Source organism: Ranitomeya imitator, chromosome 5 (genome assembly GCF_032444005.1).
Source record: "Ranitomeya imitator isolate aRanImi1 chromosome 5, aRanImi1.pri, whole genome shotgun sequence".
NCBI lineage: Eukaryota > Metazoa > Chordata > Amphibia > Anura > Dendrobatidae > Ranitomeya > Ranitomeya imitator.
Window position 1 is genome coordinate 72,274,540 of NC_091286.1, and position 20,136 is coordinate 72,294,675.

Below are 20,136 nucleotides of genomic sequence, written 5' to 3' on the forward strand. Positions count from 1 at the left end.
ATACCTTCCTGACGCTTTCATTGGTCTCAATGTTTTGGCTGCAGTGGTGCATCATGTTGACAGGTCACTTTACCGCTACAGCCAATCATTGAGCTCAGCGGAAGGCACAATTAATAACAGCATGTGGATATGTGAAAAAATACCACCCATCTCACCAAGGAAAGAGAAAACGGTATTGTGTGCGGAATAGAAGCTGTACTGATAAGAGCAATGAATACGGCCACATCCTGGGTGCACGCATACCCTATGTTCAGCCTATATAACTGTGAGGGTCAATCCCAAAAGAGAAAGTTCTGAAACTTGGATCAGGCAGCAAACAGCATTTCAGGGGTTTTGAAAGTGAATAATGAAATGAAGATTGCTGGCTGAAACTTTGTACCTGTGTACCTAACATATATCAAAAACATGTTTCATGTCAAGGATTTCCATAACCTTTTAGAGATCTAAATTTGACTTTTCTGTGGGCATTCTTGGTCTCGCTTGTACTCATACATGCGTCTTTCTCCAGGCCCTGCTGTGTTATTTCCGTTATTTTTGTAGCATTATTTTTCTTATATATATTTTTTGTTTTTGTGTAGATTGATCCAAGTGATGGGACTAAAATCAATATGGAAGAGCTACAAAGTTTTGATTGTTATGGGAACAAGTCTTGGAGTAATACACTGGGGCTGGATTAACATGCAGTCAAACCAAATATTTCATCCTGAGGGTCAAGGTCGACTACCATCCATTTTTCGGTTTCTTTCAAGAAAAGAAACGGATCCCAAAGACAAATAATGGTGTGATTGTGGTCCTTTAGGTAGGTGTCTATTCTATCCATCTGTATTTCCAGCTTTTACATACCATGCTCCAAAACTAAACATCAGGGCATTCGTTTGCACATTTGCTGTGTTTAAAATTGACAAATCTGTAATAAAGCTGCATGTGCATGGCCATATTACAGCTCATTATGGACAGACTTGGAAATGGGCACCCATAGAGTTATTTACTGTACCTGCACATACATATGAAGTTTTTTTATTCTGTCAATTAAATATGTGACATCAGCCTTATGTAAGATACTATTCTCATATTTGAGCATTAGTACTAGGAGAGAATAGTACTAGGAGAGAATAGCTCCGAACATGCGGCAGCACATGGTGAAGCCTCCTCCATACAACTCTGCCTTTTGCATGAGGCATCAAGTCATTCTGTTAAATTGTAAAAAATGTTTATTATGATTTGTTTATTGAAATCCAATTGACAATTTATCTGGCTCCCAGATCCGCTTACGAATTGTTGCCTCACTTTCACTCACTCCTTAAATGGGCTCTCCAGGAATGTAATAAAACTATCCCCATCCCATAACTCCATCGGCAACCTCTTCTAGTCACGTGTCAGGACAGGCTGCAATCTGAAGAAACACCGCTCCCGAGACCTGTGCCTCAACTGACAGAGGAGCTTTGTTGTAAACACACGTTCCTGCGTGAGAACAGGAGAAAAAAATAAATATCTACTCAGCTCATTGTGCACAGAGGACTGAGACTGGGGAAAAAGAACTTTTGTGATCAGCTAGTTGAGGAGAAGAATTACTTCTTCTGTCAAAGCCCTTATCCAGTAGGTGAGCTTATAATAGAGCTCCTCTGTCAGCTGAGGCACAAGTCTCAAAAGCTCTTTTTCTTAATACTACAGCCTGTCCTGACATGTTACTAGAATGGGCTGCCCCCTGTTGTTGATGTACGCACTAGGATGAATGACAAATCTATGTATAATACATAAATATTACTTTAAGCCTTTTTTTTTGGGGGGGGGGGTGCTTTGCTGTAAAGGAATACACAGCCCAGCAAAGGCACATGCCGGCAAAACGGAGACCAAAAGGACAGTTGGCTTCTTTCTAGTGGATGGGAATACTGGGAAAAACTCCTGATGTTTCCTTGACAAAGCGCACTTAACTTTAAAGGTGTAGTCAGACGGCCATATAAATCAGATTGCAATGACTGGCCGACTCTCCCGGCCCGAGCATAACAGCTTCATAGAAATATATGCAATTGTCGCTTGGGAGAGCCACCGGTCCAGTCTGTGCACTGCGTTCCGATCTCTATACGGCCTTCCGACTGTGCCCTTACTCTGCTTTTCCTATGTAGTCAACACACCTCATGGAAGCAAGAAATCACAGTAAACACAAATATAGAAAGTAGTAAATATCCATATACTGTGACTTATGTATCTTCTATAGACATAACAGCGGGATAAAGTCGCCAAACTTATATCGACCAAAGAAAAAACACACGACAAAGAAAATCCCAAAATATTTGAAATAATACATATAAATTTATTTAGAAAATCAGGTAAGATGACAAACAACTGGAATGGGAGGGAGAGTACAACCACATAACACATGTCAAAATAAGGACACCCACAGGACTCAAAAAATAATCATAGAGTTATATATAGGTAGCTCAGGACATACCTACTAGTAATATAGTACTACACTTCATAGTAGTAGGTATGTCCTGAGCTACCTATATATAACTCTATGATTATTTTTTGAGTCCTGTGGGTGTCCTTATTTTGACATGTGTTATGTGGTTGTACTCTCCCTCCCATTCCAGTTGTTTGTCATCTTTTACCTGATTTTCTAAATAAATTTATATGTATTATTTCAAATATTTTGGGATTTTCTTTGTCGTGTGTTTTTTCTTTGGTCGATATATTTTCCTATGTAGTGCCTATAATGTATACCTGCCTACATATTATCCTCGCCATACCAGCTGATGGCTAGAGGTTTTAGCCACTATTCTACAGGGCGCCCCATAGTACAGAAGGGGTTGTCTAGGTCTCAGCCTTGTAATTGTTATTCATTTAAGTTCACTAATTTTATAAAAGACCCCAGTAGTTGCTGGCATGCAATACTTTTCTTTCAAGGGATCTTCAAATCTATAAAATGTATGCATATCATTGACTTTTCCATCACTTTGATTGTTATGGATCCTGCGCTGACCTTGGAAATGAATCTGCCGCTGTTATAATAAAGTGCCTCAGCCCCTTTTACAGGTTTCTGTGGGGAGCAGCACCTTCCATTCTAGGGAATAGCCTGGTGTGCCGCTCTACAGAAAATGAGTGAACGTTCCATAGTGAAAGTCAGCTTTACATCTTGTATTTTTAGAATCATTGGGGTCCCAGAGATCAGATCTCCAGAATGCTTTATCCTAATGCTCATTGTACAAACTCCTTTAAAGCACCATTCCAGCGGTTTTTTTGTTTTTCAGCACTGGAGTGGCGCTTTACACGTAAGCACCTTGCCCCCATTCTTATACTTACCCTCTGGCAGCTTCAACTTTTACAGACGCTTCTCCAGTCCCTCAGCGCCGTTTTGTGAGCTCAGCTACTGGCTGGAAGTCAATGCAAGTCTGTGAGAGCCAGCACCGGTCTGTCATAGACTTGTATTGAAAACTTGCCTCCAGTTCGCTCCATGAAACCCTGGAGCATCCGTCAGGTCACTTTTCGCAGGACAGCGACGCTGGAAAAGGATGAAGACGGTAGGGGACTTAGGCTATGTACAGGCGTTGCGGATTTCTGTGCGGATTTTTCCGCTCAGTTTTTGAAAAATCCGCAGGTAAAAGGCACTACGTTTTACCTGCTCATTACCCGTGGATTTTCTATGGATTTACAGCATTTTTTGTGCCGATTTCACCTGCGTTTTACCACCTACGGATTCCTATAAATTATCAGGTGTTAAACGCTGCAGAATCCGCACAAAGAATTGACCTGCTGCAGAAAATGCAACGCAGCATTTCTGCGCGGTATTTTCCGCAGCATGTGTACTGTGTTTTCCATAGGTTTACATGGTACTGTAAACCGGATGGAAAACTGCTGCGAATCTGCAGGCAAATCCACAACATGTGCACATAGCCTTACTTGGCAAAAAAAACCTCTGCAGTAGTGCTTTAAACAAAATTTACAATAGTTTCCGTATTTCAGAATGAAATTGAATGTAATTGCCATTTCTTTTCTTTTCCCCCAGATTTTTTAAGATCTGCTCTCCTTGACCTGGAATCCGAGGTGCCATGAAGCAGAAATCATTTTTGCGGAGGAACTGGTTCTGGGTCGCTGGGATATCCTTTCTAGGCATTCACTTTGGGACATATTTTATTCAAAGAATTGCAAAGAGTTCTGCTAGAGAAACTGTGGCCATCAGAGATGCTAAAAGCAGCGACTGACCAGACTGCCCCCTTCACGACCGTGCCGCTGGATAACTCACAAGCCCCCAATGTTCGTGCTATCAGTGCTTGCCAGCGTACATCCGTCATGTCACACATTTCCCCCCTGTTGGTGTAAGATTAATAAATTATATGATTTTTAAATCCTAAACTGATTTAATTTTCTTGAGGAATAGGAATTTTACATAATGGAAAGAGTTGAACAGAAAAAGCAGTCGTCGTGTACAGCCGGGCCCCTAACCAGTGCATCGCTCAGGCAGGCAGTGAGTGTGATGCAGATGATGGTGGCATCCTGCTATGGCCCGTATGGAAGACTGAAGCAGATCCATAATGATAGTGGCGGGTACGTCACCACGACCTCACAGTCCGCTGCCTTACTCGGTGGGATTTCGGTCACTCATCCTGCACTACAGTTACTAGTCGCCTCCATCCGTAATCATACCTTCGCCTTCAGTGATTGTGGACTCTTTGCAGCAATTCTTTGTTGCAGCTTGATTGACAGGTGCCTGAGATTACCGGTCTCTACCCACAAGGTGGTTAAGGCACACCAGAGTCTTACGGACATGTGTTTGAGTTACCTGAAGTCGGAGGACTGTGCTTGCAAAATCAATGTGGATTTTACCCACAGCAAATTGCTGCTTGCCCTGACCCGCTCCGTGCTGTACAGCAAGCCGGCATGCATGATGACCAGAACAGAAGTAGATTATGTCAGTCTACTGATCGTTAAAGCTTTTCTCTACAAAGTACCCAACGTTTCCGCTACCAGTCACCTCTTAGGAAGAACCGTGGTCGTGGCTGTGGAAGGCGCAAGCGTTATGGACTCTGCCTTCATCCCTGGCGTGCTCATTGAGGCGCCAGCCTGCGGTTGGAGCAGAACGATGCCTTCCTCTAGACTGCCCCCAACCAACATTAAGTTAGCCTTGTTTTCCGGATCGTTATGTGGAGAATTTAGTGAAACAGGAGACGGCACAGTGGAAGTTATGGCTGGGGTAGATCCAGAAAAAGTCATGTTGGACCAGTTGCTAGATTTAGGACGACAGTTAGTGGATGATGATGTGCAAATACTTTTGTGTCAAAAAGTGATCCACCCGTCCCTGAAACAGTATCTGAAGGAGCACGATATCTGTGCCTTGGACAGATTAGGAGCAGCTCTGATGGAACCATTAAGTGAAATGACAGGTAATAACATAGTGGTGTACTATAAAATGACTTCCTACTGTAGTGCTTCCAGCTATCAAGGATTTCTGACGATGCCAGACATTACAGTATTGGTGTCCACTAATTATTCACAAGTTTTTCAAAACAAGATATACACTTTCAAAAATAATGATTTTATTTCTTTTTTTTTTTTTTTTTGGGGGGGGGGGGGGGATTGCATTAAATTAGTTGTACAAGATTGGAAAAACCTTGTCAAAAACCAGTGCCATTCATAGCCACAGATCTATGCTTGACTTCATGGGCAAACACCCTTCAAAGCCAGGCAAGCCTGCTGATAGACTAGCTTTAAAGAACATAAGCTACTATTTAAAACTTTGTTCACACATTGCTTTTTTCCCCCTTTTAATGTTTGGCTTAAAAATAGCCACGTATTTTTAGTCGATTTTGCATTTTTGATTATGGCCATCTTTCAAGTCCAGTAGCAAAGCCTGTAGTAAAATTGCCCGCAGAAATGCCATACAAATGGGAGGAGGGAAAATTTGTCTTAAGTTTTTTTTAAACGAAACCTGTCGGGAGATCCAGATGGGCTGCCCAAGCAACCGTAAACCTATATCAGCCACTGACTTGTAAAAGCGGACGGGGAAACACTGCTAGGCTGACTAGTCCAAGATGCAGTTCCCAGTCGACTCCTTGCTATCCCGCTTCTTTTGATTGACAGGTCTTTCGCTACACGCACATACAGGGGGAGACTTGCGATTTTAGAGCAATGGATTTGGGAGAAGCCACCAGGGTACTACATCTTGGACTAGTCATCCTAGATACATTGTTCCAGACAACTTTTAAAAATGTTTTCAGAGTAACACATACACATCTGCAATCATGTCGCCAGTGCCTGATTCTTCTGTCTGTGTTTGGCCAGAATGAGTCTGCGGTCAGGTGTTTTTTTTTTTTGTTTTTTTTAATCAGATAAATTTTTATTAAGGAAAACAATTATAACATATGACATCAAGCCATAATTCACATATAATCATATATTTTATGAACAAACTCTCCCCCCCCCCCTTTGAGACGCCCTTAATGCCTTCCTCATTTCCCGTCCAATATTCCTTCCCCAAGCCAAATACAATTGTATAGTATGAACATCATCTATAACATTATGCAACCTCCCCACAAATCTAATTCCATTCTATCCATGGCTGCCATAGCTTTTGAAATACATCGAGTTTATTTCTCTTAGTATAGATACTTTTTTCCAATAATATTATATGGTCCGCCTGCGTAAGAAAGTCTCGTCCAGTCGGAGGCTCCTCCCTGATCCAGAACTGAGCTATCAATTTCCTTGCTATGAATAACAGTCTAGCAATCGCCAGTTTAGCCATAGATACCGCTGCTATTTCTTCCACATAGCCTAATATACAGACCAAAGGGTCTCTGGGAATGACACACCTATATACCAATTCAATCCGATTCAATACAACTGTCCAGAAGGCGGACAATCTAGGGCAGTGCCACAGCATGTGTAACATGTCTGCCTGTTCCTGCGAACATCGTGGACACTCGGAATCAGACCTCAAACCCATCCTAAACAGTCTACCGGGAGTTCTGTAAGCTCTATGAATCACATATAATTTAGACATCCTCATAGAGATCTTAGGCACATATTCTAAAATAGATTCCCATCTATCATCATTTATCTCTCCCAATTCAGCTTCCCATTTCACTCTAGACTTGATGGGATGTTTGACTAGAAAGGTGAATAATAAATCTCTATACACTTCTGAAATTGCCCCCTTGTCCCGCTGTTCTCCAAAATGGAAGCCAGCGTGATATCTATCTGGATCTCAATAAGTTTTCTCCAACATTGCGACCGATACGCATGCTGGATTCTTTTATAATTATATAAATTTAAATGTGATAACTGGAATTCTGTTTGTAACTCCACGAATGACTTTAGTCCCCCTTGACCCATTAGCTGACCCATCTTTCTAATTCCTGCCTCTCTCCAGGGCCCAAATCCTTCCATTTGCTTAAATTCTTGTAAATTTATATTATCCCATATAGGAGAGTATTTGGTAAGGCCCGTGACACCCCTAATCTTTTTCCCATACCTTATGAATTAGGAGAACAGTAGGAAACAGAGAGCCCAGTTTTAAAAATTGCCCCACCTCCAAACTCTCACCCAGAGGCCATTTTCCAATCAAATATCTCAAACTACTTGGCGATTGCCCCTTTCCCATCTCCCCCCATCCTCCAATATGCTGCCCCCCCCCCCCCGCCTATATTAGTTCGCCAAACAGCGATTTAATTTTACGAAACCTACTCTGTGGAATCCAAATTGGAGAATTATGCAGTACATATAACAGCTGTGGCATCACAATCATCTTCCTTAAATTGATTGCTGTAGATTTGTTGGGCATAAATCCAGATTGATCTGGGTGGATTACGTTATCAATCCCATGGGTTAGTCTGTTGGCCAAGGCCTTTGCCAAATCTTTATATCCGCCATAAGGAGTGAGATTGGTCTGTAGGACTCCGGATTCAACAGATCCTTATCAGCTTTAGGAATGACCACAACAATGGCCACTCTCATAGATGTAGGTAATATTCCCCTCTCCGACGACTCATTAAATACTTTCTCCAATTTAGTTATTATTTCTTCACTAAAGGTTTTATACACCTCTGCCGGAATGCCGTCCGCTCCCGGGGCCTTATTATCCGCCAGTGCCACCCTCAGTTCCTCCGCTGCCATTGACCTATCCATCCATTCTCTATCTTCATCACCTAGTCTAGGAGGCTTAATCACACTCATATACCTGTCCATCTCCTCTTGACCTTTATGTGTCTTAGAGGAGTATAGCTCACTGTAAAATTGTTTAAATACATCCAAAATTTGATCCCCTTGTGTAACCACATTACCTTCCTTTGTTTTAATTGCGTACACATGCGAGGATTCCCGTTGTCCCGAAGCTACGACTGAGAGCAGGTGCCCCACTTTCTCACCTTCCGCATAGAATGCCTCGTTCTGAAATGCCCGCAGTCTCTCTGCCTTACGGATGTGAAGTTTATTAACCTCCGACTGGGCCACTCTCATGCGGGTCTGCCTAGCTTTTGAACACTGCGCACCCAATGCCTCCGCTGCCCTTAATTCCTCCATCACTGCTTTGTCTAGATTTTGAGACCTAGTTATATATCGAGATACTTCTCTGAATAAAATCCCTCTCAAAAACGCTTTCATAGTATCCCAAACTATATGACCCTCTGCACTACTTCGTTTATCCTAAAGAATTCACCCAGTTCCTCTCCTATCTTTCCCATATCCAACAACCGTAGCCAAAAGAAGTTAATTTTCCATCCCATACCTGCCAACCTCCCCTGTTCTCCCAATAGTAGAGATACCATCAGAGGACAATGATCCGATAGGACTCTGGGCAAATATTCCACTTCCTTCACCAAGTTATCCATCCCTTCATTTCCCAAAGCCACATCAATGGGAGACAAGGAACCATACGTCGCCGAGTAGCACGGGTAAGTGTAGTTCTCCATATTTCGAACTCTCCACAAGTCTATCCATCCAATTTCCCTCATGTAGTTTCCAAAAGGTGTCACATTTCCTTCCTCTCTGTTCCCTGTATGTTTGCCCTTATCCCAATGATCATTTGCAATATTATTCACGTCGCCTATTACAAGCAACGGGACCCCAGTCCATTTCCCCGATATGTCCAGAATTTCCTGTATCTTTTTTCCAGAAAACGGTGGAGGGATATATAAAGACACAATACATAATAATCTATTCAATATCTTACATACAATAAACACGTATTGCCCATCCTAGTCTATTATAACCTCCACTTCTTCATATGGAGTAGAAGTGTGGATTAATACCGACACTCCCCTAGCATAGGCTGAGTACGTCGCAGGTTCACCTGTTTGGTCCCAAGTATACCTGTATAATGCAATGCATTGTCCAAGTAATAATAGGAGTACTAATGTAGAAAACACTCCTACCACGACAACCCCTAAGCGCACTGCAGTCCTCGAAGGAAGGGTGTGAGAGCAATGGTGGGACACAGAGTCCTTCTTTTTGTCTAACTGCTTGGATTCTGTGATCTTAATTGGCCACACCATCTACGGGGTTACACCATTACATAGAATCATAGAATGGTAGAGATGGAAGGGTCATTGTGTCCAACCCCCTGCCTCATCTCAGATGTCTGTCAAGCCTCTTCCATGGAAGGAGAACTCACCACCTCTCGTGGCCGCCTGTTCCACTCATTGATCACCCTCACTGTCAATACGTTTTTTCTAATATCTAATCTGTGTCTCCTCCCATTCATTTTCATCCCATTGCTTCTAGTCTTTCCTTTTCAAAAGATAATAAAGATGATCCTTCTACAATGTGACAGCCCTTGAGATATTTGTAGACAGCTATTAAGTCTCCTCTCACTCTTCTTTTATGCAAGATAAACATTCCCAAATGCTGTAACCGTTCCTCACAGGACATGGTTGGCAGAACGGTCACCATTCTGGTCGCTCTTCTCTGAACTTGCTCCAGTTTGTTGATGTCTGGAGCATGTTCAGAGAGGACTGACAGGCTGGTGTAGGCTTTATAACCATGCCAGCAGCCCCTGTGGACCATGCTGATGTGATTAGCTAACATAGTATTGCCTTGAATGCATGCAATTTTATCTACCTTCCCGTTGCGCTAATAATTAGGTCTAGTTTTCATTGTCTTAATTGGTTTTGAGAGGTACTGGCTCTCCTTGCAGAAGTTCAGCTCATATATGGAGTTTCGCATGCAATGCTTCCTCCGGGGGGGAAAAAACGATGCAAATTAGCTCTGCTGCAGGGAGAGAACTCCCCAGTGCCCCCTACAGACGGCTCCCCTGTATGACAATGAAACGTGACTAGGGGTTTCACTGGGGTGGAGTGAAATATTTTACAATCCTCTGACTTGTACATGATTCAGGGAGTAACTGGTGCAGTAAATGTATACGTGGCACAATGTTGTGTCCGATTATGTGTTTTACACCATTGTCTTTTTTCCTCCTATTCTCACAGGGGCACAGCCTGTAGCTTCTCTCTGCCCGGTGTCCTCTGCTTCTTATGGCCGCCTCCAGCAGATCAGTAACGTGTCCTATGGTAATAAGCAGTACCTGCATCTTCTTCCCGACACTACAGCTGTGTGCAGTATTGTGCTCTGCAACCGGAATGAGACCTCCCTAAAAGAGCTTACGGTAACTCCATTACTAAGGGAACTAGAGGAGAACATATCCTTCTGATCCGGGTGGAACATATGAGGCAGAGTGATCAGGTCACCCCCTTGTCACATCACGCCATTGCACCAGGGCAGATCCCCAAGGGTGATTATTGATCAGTGGACCCTCCATTATCCCCAAAATGTCCTAAGATTGTGTAATATTTTACAAACCCTTTAAGCTAAGGATTCCTATAGGAATCTACCACTTTTAGTGGGGGGTGTCTAGGGAATAAAACTCTTTGTAAGGGGCTCAGAGTGGTGTTAAAAACAGTTGTATAAGTGATACCTTCACCTATTCCCTGCAGCTCTTGTTCTGATGGATTACCCGGTCTCGTCAGTCCCTACTGCCTGGTCCTATATCGGCACAACAGTGAGATCCTCATCAGCCTGTGATTGGCTGGTCGGCTTTTCAGGAGTGTCCAGATGGGATCAGGATGTAGCGGGCAGTGGGGTCAGGGTAACCTGCGAGTGATCAATGAGGGGATTGTCCCTCTTATTTATTTTTTTACATATTTTTTATCATCACGACGTCCCTATTAATTGATGTGCAATTTGCCTTTTGTAGTGAGGAACAGTTTCTCAATATCATCATTTTCCATTCATGTTCTCTTTCTAGCGAACGTGTCAGACGGCTGAACGCACTTTAAATCATCTTCTTAAAGAACCCTGGCTCCTGCTCGGTGGGGGATGCACTGAAGCACACGTGGCTGCTTACATCCGTTATCAGGTATATGGTTAGAAATGGAAGAACAGCTTATTACTAGTGATGAGCGAACATGCTCAGATGAGGTGTTATCTGAGCATGCTCGTGTGCTAATACAGTATTTTCAGCGTGTCCGAATAATATGTTCGAGTCCCCACGGCTGTATGTCTCACGGCTGTTCGACAGCTACAACACATGGAGGGATTGACTAACTAACAGGTAATCCCTCCATGTGTTGGGTCTGTCAAAACAGCAGTGATACATGCAGCAGCAGGGACTTGAATGTGTTTTTCGAGCACACCAAAGACACTCTGTTAGCACCTGAGCATGCTCAGATAACACCTTATCCCAGCACATTCACTCATCACTACTTATTACAATTTGGCGTGTTATTATAATGCTGAGTTGTCATTTAGTAGTTAAAGGGATTGTTTAGCTTTAGCCTAAATCTCTTTCATATACCTAATTAAGGCTTAACAAAAAGTAGTCCTCTGTTCAGGATCCTCATCTCTTGCATAGAGAGAGTGACTACAAACTGCGTCCATAGGGCTGAGCTCAGCAATTTATGTGCCAGAGCTGGACAGCACTGAAGACATTTTGGTGCACACAACTTATGCCCCCAGCTACAAAACTCTTTTGGTTCTGTATTGCTGTGTTTTTTTTCCATTACACTGTACAGGACTTATATAAAGTACTAGATGGTGGCCCGATTCTAACGAATCGGGTATTCTAAATTATGTATGTATATAGCAGCCACATAGTATATAGCACAGGCCACGACATATTCTTGAATACGTGATGCATTAGTACAGGCCACGCAGTCTATAACAGTGGCCACGCAGTCTATAACAGTGGCCACGCAGTCTATAACGCAGCCACGCAGTATATAACACAGCCCACGTAGTATACAGCAATGTGGGCACTATATGCGTGGTTAAAAAAGACTTAAAGTAAAAAAATAAACATATACTCACCTTCCGTAGGCCCCTTGTAGTCCTGTCGCCTGTGTGCGGTGCACGCAGCAGTTTCCGGTCCCAGGGTTGGTATGAGCGCAGGACCTGTGATGACGTCACGGTCACATGACCGTGACATCATGGAAGGTCCTTCTCGCATAGCATCCTTAGCACCGGAACCTGCCGCTTGCACTACCGAGGACAGCGCGCCATGTCGGAGGGTGAGAATAACCTTTTTTTTATTATTATTTGTAGCATTAGATCTTTTTACTATTGATGCTGCATACACAGCATCAATAGTAAAAAGTTGGTCACACAGGGTTAATAGCTGCGTTAATGGAGTGCGTTACACCGCGGCATAACACGGTCCGTTAACGCTGTCATTAACCCTGTGTGAGCGCTGACTGGAGTGGAGTATGGAGCGGGCACTGACTTCAGGGAGGAAGGAGCGGCCATTTTGCCGATGGACTGTGCCCTTCGCTAATTGGTTGTGACAATTGTTGTGGGCGTTTTGCCACGACCAATCAGTGACTTGGATTTCCATGACAGACAGAGGCCGCGACCAATGAATATGCGTGACAGACAGAAGGACAGACGGAAGTGACCCTTAGACAATTATATAGTAGATGGAAAATCGGTCCTGTCTTGTAATACTTGAAGGAAAGGTGCTACGATCTTTATTTTTGTATTATTCATTATATAATTATTAGTGATGAGCGAGTGTACTCGTTGCTCGGGTTTTCCTGGGCACGCTCGGGTGATCTCCGAGTATTTGTTAGTGTTCGGAGATTTAGTTTTCATCGTGCTAGCAGAATGATTTACAGCTATTAGCCAGGCTAAGTACATGTGGGGGTTGCCTGGTTGCTAGGGAATCCCCACATGTTATCAAGCTGGCTAGTAGCTGTAAATCATTCAGCTGAGGAGATGAAAACTAAATCTCCGAACACTAACAAATACTCGGAGATCACCTGAGCGTGCTCAGGAAACCCAAGCAACGAGTACACTCGCTCATCACTAATAATCAATTATTTATTATACAAAATTAAATTCACTGCTTTAATAGTTTTAAATTTATTAATATTTTCATCAGCCACAGGGAGCTGCCATTTGCATTTGGGGAGGTGTAAGTGTCTGAACACGACACTTTCACACCTCAAATACTTCAGTCCCTGGGCATAAGAGACTGTGGTCGCTCTTGTATTGTGGCTGCGTTAGCTGTGACCTGGGCATGCTCCCTGGGCTGTCCAGGGCACAGCTGTGGGAGGAGATCACAGACATTTTTGTGGAGCCCGGAGTGTATGCTGCTGGCTGCACGTTCCCCCTCTCATCGCACATGCTGCTCTTTGTGTGCAATGACAGCTGCTAGGGAGCAGAGGTCCTGGGTGAGGTGAGTATCATGATCAGCAGCCTGGGATTAGTAGTACATGACCAGATTGCTGATCACCACTATGACCGAAATGTAATAATCACCCTGATGTGCCCTGTTCTCTGACATAGCTCTGCTATGGAACTGTTACGCCTTAGAAAGAGGCATACACTGCCATAGCCGAGCTGTGTACGTAATGTCATCATTACACCCGACAAACAACTTGAATAAAAACAGGAGGGCACGTTACTTACATGGCATGCAGCATCTTCCATCCCTGTAAGCAGCGGTGTCTCTAGTGTCAGATCAGCCAGGTTGGGGGGAGCAGCAGTGCAAGATGAGAGCACTCATATCCAGCACACTCCAGGGAACCTGTGCAGCCCCTTTCCATCTCATTTTTCTGTGTTGGATATGAAGAAGGGGGATTTTGACAAATTATTGACCATTGCAGGTTAGAGAGTGTGTATTTTCCTATGTGTATGACCGTGCATGTGTATTTTCCTGTATGTATTAGCGTGCATGTCTATTTTTGCGTGCATGTGTGTGTGAATTTTTCTGTCTATTTTACTATGTATAGTAGAAGAGATCAGATGGTCATAGCTTCAAGTAAGAAATACAGTATAAAGTGGAAAGTTATCTAATCCCATCATGCACAATACTCCAAAGACCAGGGTGTGTAATCCCATCATGCGTGATATTCCCCAGACCGGTGTATTTTATCGCATGATGTGCGATATTCCTCAGTCCGGTGTATCTAATCCCTGAAGCCCTGCTCTGTGTAGCACAGGTGATCAGATGATCACAGCTTTTAGTCTCCCATGGAGACTATTGAAGCATGTAAAAAAATAAATAAAAATAAAAAGTTTTTAAAAACATAAAAAATATAAAAGTTTTTAAATCACCCTCCCCCCTTTTTGCCCCATTCAGAATCAATAAAAAAAAAACATATTTGGTATTGTTGCGTTCAGAATTTCTCGATCTATCAATATGTAAGAAGAATTCATCTGATTGGTAAACGGTGTAACAAGAAGAAAATCAAAAAGCCAGAATTACGTATTTTTGGTCGCCGTGACATTGCACTAAAATGCAATAAAGGTTGATCAAAAGATCGCATCTGCACCAAAAATGGAATTGATAAAATCATCAGTTGGGCACCCAAAAAAGTAAGCCCTCACCTAGTCCCATATCACAAAAAATGGAGATGCTACAGGTCTCGGAGAATTGTGCCATTTTATTTTTTACAAACTTTGGGGGTTTTTTTTCACCACTTAAATAAAAAGAACCTGACGATGTTTAGTGTCTGTGTACTCGTAATGACCTTGAGAATCAGTTTTAGCATTTAAAGGGCCACTGTCACCCCCTCCAGCCGTTATAAACTAAAAGAGCCACCTAGTGCAACAGTAATGCTGCATTCTAACAAGGTGGCTCTTTTAGTTTTTGGTGCATGTATTCCCAAAATAAAGGGTTTTATTACTTCTCCAAAATACCTGTCTTTTGCCAGGGAGGCAGGTCCTCACCCCCCTGCTTGAACCGCCATACACCGGTCTGGGGAGTATCATGCATGGTGGGATTAGATAACTTTCCACTTTATACTGTATTTCTTACTTGAAGCTATGACCATCTGATTCCTTCTACTATACATAGTAAAATACACATGTACGCTTATAGGAAAATAGACAGAAAAATTTACACACCACATGCACGCAAAAATAGACATGCACGCTAATACATACAGGAAAATACACATGCACGGTCATACACATAGGAAAATACACTCTCTAACCTGCAATGGTCAATAATTTGTCAAAATCCCCCTTCTTCATATCCAACACAGAAGAATGAGATGGGATAGTACGTCCGAGGTCAGAAGCCCCACTTTGATGCAGGGCTCCGCGGTGAGCCCGCATCAAAGCCGGGACATGTCAGCTGTTTTGAACAGCTGACATGTGCCCGTAATAGGCGTGGGCAGAATCGCGATCTGCCCGCACATATTAACTAGTTAAATGCCGCTGTCAAACGCAGACAGCGGCATTTAACTACCGCTGGCGGCCGGAAATGACGTCATCGCTGACCCCCGTCACATGATCGGGGGTCGGCGATGCGTCAGGATGGTAACCATAGAGGTCCTAGAGACCTCTATGGTTACTGATGAGCGGTGGCTGTGAGCGCCACCCTGTGGTCGGCGCTCACAGCACACCTGCATTTCTGCTACATAGCAGCGATCAGCAGATCGCTGCTATGTAGCAGAGGCGATCGAGTTGTGCCTGCTTCTAGCCTCCCATGGAGGCTATTGAAGCATGGCAAAAGTAAAAAAAAATGTGAAAAAAAAAAATATAAAAGTTTAAATCACCCCCCTTTCGCCCCAATCAAAATAAATCAATAAAAAAAAAATCAAATCTACACATATTTGGTATCGCTGCGTTCAGAATCGCCCGATCTATCAATTAAAAAAAAGCATTAACCTGATCGCTAAACGGCGTAGCGAGAAAAAAAATTGAAACGCCAGAATTACGTTTTTTTAGGTCGCCGTGACATTGCATTAAAATGCAATAACGGGCGATCAAGAGAACGTATCTGCACCAAAATGCTATCATTAAAAACGTCATCTCGGCACGCAAAAAATAAGCCCTCAACCGACCCCAGATCACGAAAAATGGAGACGCTACGAGTATCGGAAAATGGCACAATTTATTTTTTTTTTAGCAAAGTTTGGAATTTTTTTTCACCACTTAGCTAAAAAATAACCTAGTTATGTTAGGTGTCTATGAACTCGTACTGACCTGGAGAATCATAATGGCAGGTCAGTTTTAGCATTTAGTGAACCTAGCAAAAAAGCCAAACAAAAAACAAGTGTGGGACTGCACTTTTTTTGCAATTTCACCGCACTTGGAATTTTTTCCCCGTTTTCTAGTACACGACATGCTAAAACCAATGATGTCGTTCAAAAGTACAACTCGTCCCGCAAAAAATAAGCCCTCACATGGCCAAATTGACGGAAAAATAAAAAAGTTATGGCTCTGGGAAGGAGGGGAGTGAAAAACGAAAAATCCCAAGGTCATGAAGGGGTTAATGAACATGGTAAAAAAAAAAAAAAAAAACAATTGTGGAATTGCACTTTTTTCGGTTTCACCGCACTTTGAATTTTTTTCCTGTTTCCCTGTACATTATATGGTGAAACCAATGATGTTGTTCAAAAGTACAACGTGTCCCGCAAAAAACAAGCCCTCACATGGCCATATTAACAAAAAAAGCTAATATTTATGGCTCTGGGAAGGAGGGGAGCAAAAAACAAAAACTCAAAAATGGAAAAACCCAAGGTGGTAAAAGGGATGTTTGGTCTTCTGATGGTGTCAGAAGTCTCTGGTATTGCCGGTGAGAGCGAGCGATGTGATTTGCATACGATTAGACATGCTCAGCCTTACATACTTCGCTTGTAATGGGCGAGACAAAGCACGTCTAATCAGTGTGAGAATTTGGCCAAATAGTGTGAGCCCATCAACCATCGTCAAGGTGGTCTCATTAAAAAACTGATGAGTACCTGACCTCGCTGTCCAAATGTGAACACTTACCGAAGGCTAATGTCTGCATGCTTGGGTGAATATGGACACCTCTCTCCGCAAAGCCTACATATGGGTTGGCCGGAACCAAGTGTGAATAGATGTAATTAAAAACCAGATGGTGAAGGGAGGAGTGCTCAGTCAATAAGCTAACATAGAAATGACAGAAAAAAGACTGGCACATCCAAACTAGTGTGAATAGGTGCATACCAGGAGCAGCTACCTCCATATATAATATACAAAAAAAGGTTGCACTCTATCGTGCCAAAACACGTCAAATATGAAATACATGAAATATGAATTGCAAACTTGCTTTTTGAACATTAGGAACCCATATGTAGGCTTTGCGGAGAGAGGTGTCCATATTCACCCAAGCATACAGACATTAGCCTTCGGTAAGTGTTCACATTTGGACAGGGAGGTCAGGTACCCATCAGTTTTTTAATGAGACCACCTTGACGATGGTTGATGCGCTCACACTATTTGGCCAAATTCTGTGCTAAGCGTCTCAAAAAATATATTTTTTTTCCTAATGTTCAAAAAGCAAGTTTGCAATTCATATTTCATGTATTTCATATTTGACGTGTTTTGGCACGATAGAGTGCAACCTTTTTTTGTATATTATATATGGAGGTAGCTGCTCCTGGTATGCACCTATTCACACTAGTTTGGATGTGCCAGTCTTTTTTTCTGTCATTAATCAGTGTGAGTGTCACATGACCGCCTGCAGAAATACTGATGGCCATGTTATAAGGATTCAAACTTTTATCAGAAGACCAGACAACCCCTTCAGAAAGGAATCTGTCCTCCGAAACTGCAGGTTAAACTAAGTAAACCGTTCTATGGGGAACCTAGCCCTTATAGAGAAACTCATATTAGCTGTATACATTTCATTGCTTAAATTATTTTAAAAACTGGTTTTATTCCATATGACAATGAAGGGGCTTCGGTGCACCCTTGGTGTGGCCAACAGCTCAAGGCAGTGTTCTGCCCCCCTCAGTTTGCATGCTGAGTAGTCCCTTGACTCTGAACTGACAGCGCTCGCTTGGGTAAAGCCGACAGCTGCCTGATCCCTGACAGCAGCCGCCGCTCAGTACACGGATACACACAGAAGATTAACAATGGACTCAGAGAGGATCAGTTGTGTTCCCTTTATGGTCAGTGCTTCACAGAATACGGTAAGACCCCTGAGATTAACCTATTCTGTGCTGCACTTGTATCTGAGCCTCTGTTTAATTAGCATTTTACTCCCTGTAATTTCCCCTGTGGTGGCGCTGCAGGTTTCTGTAGAGATCACAGTGGATTGCTGGAGGTCCCATCTTGGAGACACTTGATGATCTCTACTGAGCTCCTTAGGTGTGAACATAACCTGGTTATTATCGTATATGAGGTAAATTTAGCATTTGTTATATTCCCAGGTTTCCAGTCTTCCCGGCAGCCATCTTGAAGAGCTGAGGTGCACAGCAGCTGAGTATAAGCTGGCGGCTGACTGCTTCTGCTCTGCACTGGAGGCCGCTGCTCGAAGTTTGGAACATGATGGCGGCGAAATCCTTACAGATTTCCAGGATGGACACGTCTGGTCTGTACCCCCTGAGGCCAGTGGTGGTGAATACGCAGGAGCTGGACATACGTGTGGCTGTCGGCTGCTCCACAACAAAGCTGATCTACAGTGGACTGTGCTCGGGAGCCCGTGTCCGCCATTCAGCCCCCGAACTCGCACAGAGGTCCCCCCAGTCTTACTAGCCGAAGAGGCTCTGATTTTAGATGGCTTCTCTGCAAAGTGTAATGGTATAAGGGTGGCTGTGGACACGGCGGGGCTCATTTTGGATCTGGCATATGTTGTTAAAGATACAAATTAATATAAAAAATTAAAACTGTTTTCATCCCATTCTATGAGAACAAATCCATGAGTGATCAATGAATCCACTTGCATCTGGACAAAGATCTACAGCTCCTTAAATCTACAGCTCCTTAAAGGGCTTTTCCAGCCTTGTGATATTGGGATAGGACACAGTTTCATATCGATGAGCGTCCAAGCACTCGGGTGCCCCTTGCTAACCTCCCAGGGGCAAATCTGTTTATTTTACATTTTCTCTTTACATGTTGCACTCCTGTTTTCTGACTAAAAAACATCTCTGCGAAAGTGATGTCGTCCTCTAAGCGAGAACACTAGTGATGAGCGAATATACTCGTTGCTCTGGTTTTCCCGAGCACGCTCAGGTGACCTCCGAGTATTTGCTAGTTTTCGGAGATTTAGTTTTCATTGCGGCAGCTGAATGATTTACAGCTTCTAGCCAGCCTGAATATATGTGGAGGTTGCCTGGTTGCTAGGGAATCCCCACATGTAATCAGGCTGGCTAGTAGCTGTAAATCATTCAGCTGCGGCGATGAAAACTAAATCTCCGAACACTAACAAATACTTGGAGACCACCCGAGCGTGCCTGGGAAAACCAGAGCAATGAGTATACGCGCTCATCACTAGAGAACACCTTTAAATAGCTCTGACATCCTACTATTTCTGTGTTAACAATCAAGTATTTTCCAAAATAATGGACAGAAAGCTAAGATGTCACCTGTCGAAAGTTTTATGATAATTTTTCATTACTATAAAAACCTGAAATCCAAATTTTCTGCTAGTAAGGGCAACGTAATACTGCTGTCTCTTAAAGGGAATATGTCATCAAAAAACAACCAATTGTTTAAACCAGAATTTTATCTTAATTGGACTTATTCTTATTTTTTGTGCTTTTATTTTCAGATTTCTTTATCACTATCTATACTACAAAAACTATACTCCCAGACACATTCCAACTAGATGGATGGAGCCGTGCTCACATATATACACATCAGCACCTGCACCACAGAATCCATCGCAGCTCGCCATGTGAGGACTCGCAAGTCTACAGTTACATAGTCTTGGGGATTTTTGCTGACCAAGGGGTC

At 43.0% G+C, this 20,136-nt stretch overlaps 3 protein-coding genes across 3 annotated transcripts; all 3 read left to right on the forward strand.

The window, feature by feature from the left end:
• The first annotated feature begins 591 nt into the window (after positions 1 to 591).
• On the forward strand, positions 592 to 777 carry LOC138681350 (uncharacterized). Its single transcript, XM_069768790.1, has one exon. The coding sequence runs from the start codon at positions 592 to 594 to the stop codon at positions 775 to 777; it is 186 nt and encodes a 61-aa protein (XP_069624891.1).
• Positions 778 to 4,046: 3,269 nt separating this feature from the next.
• On the forward strand, positions 4,047 to 4,350 carry LOC138681351 (uncharacterized). The gene has a single exon (XM_069768791.1). It carries the CDS (start codon positions 4,047 to 4,049, stop codon positions 4,197 to 4,199), a length of 153 nt encoding a protein of 50 aa, XP_069624892.1. The 3' UTR covers positions 4,200 to 4,350.
• Positions 4,338 to 19,086, forward strand: MKKS (MKKS centrosomal shuttling protein). The gene is made up of 4 exons (XM_069768788.1): positions 4,338 to 5,378; positions 10,416 to 10,591; positions 11,231 to 11,341; positions 18,612 to 19,086. The coding sequence occupies exons 1-4, from the start codon at positions 4,388 to 4,390 to the stop codon at positions 19,050 to 19,052; spliced, it is 1,719 nt and encodes a 572-aa protein (XP_069624889.1). The 5' UTR covers positions 4,338 to 4,387; the 3' UTR covers positions 19,053 to 19,086.
• Positions 19,087 to 20,136: the final 1,050 nt, after the last annotated feature.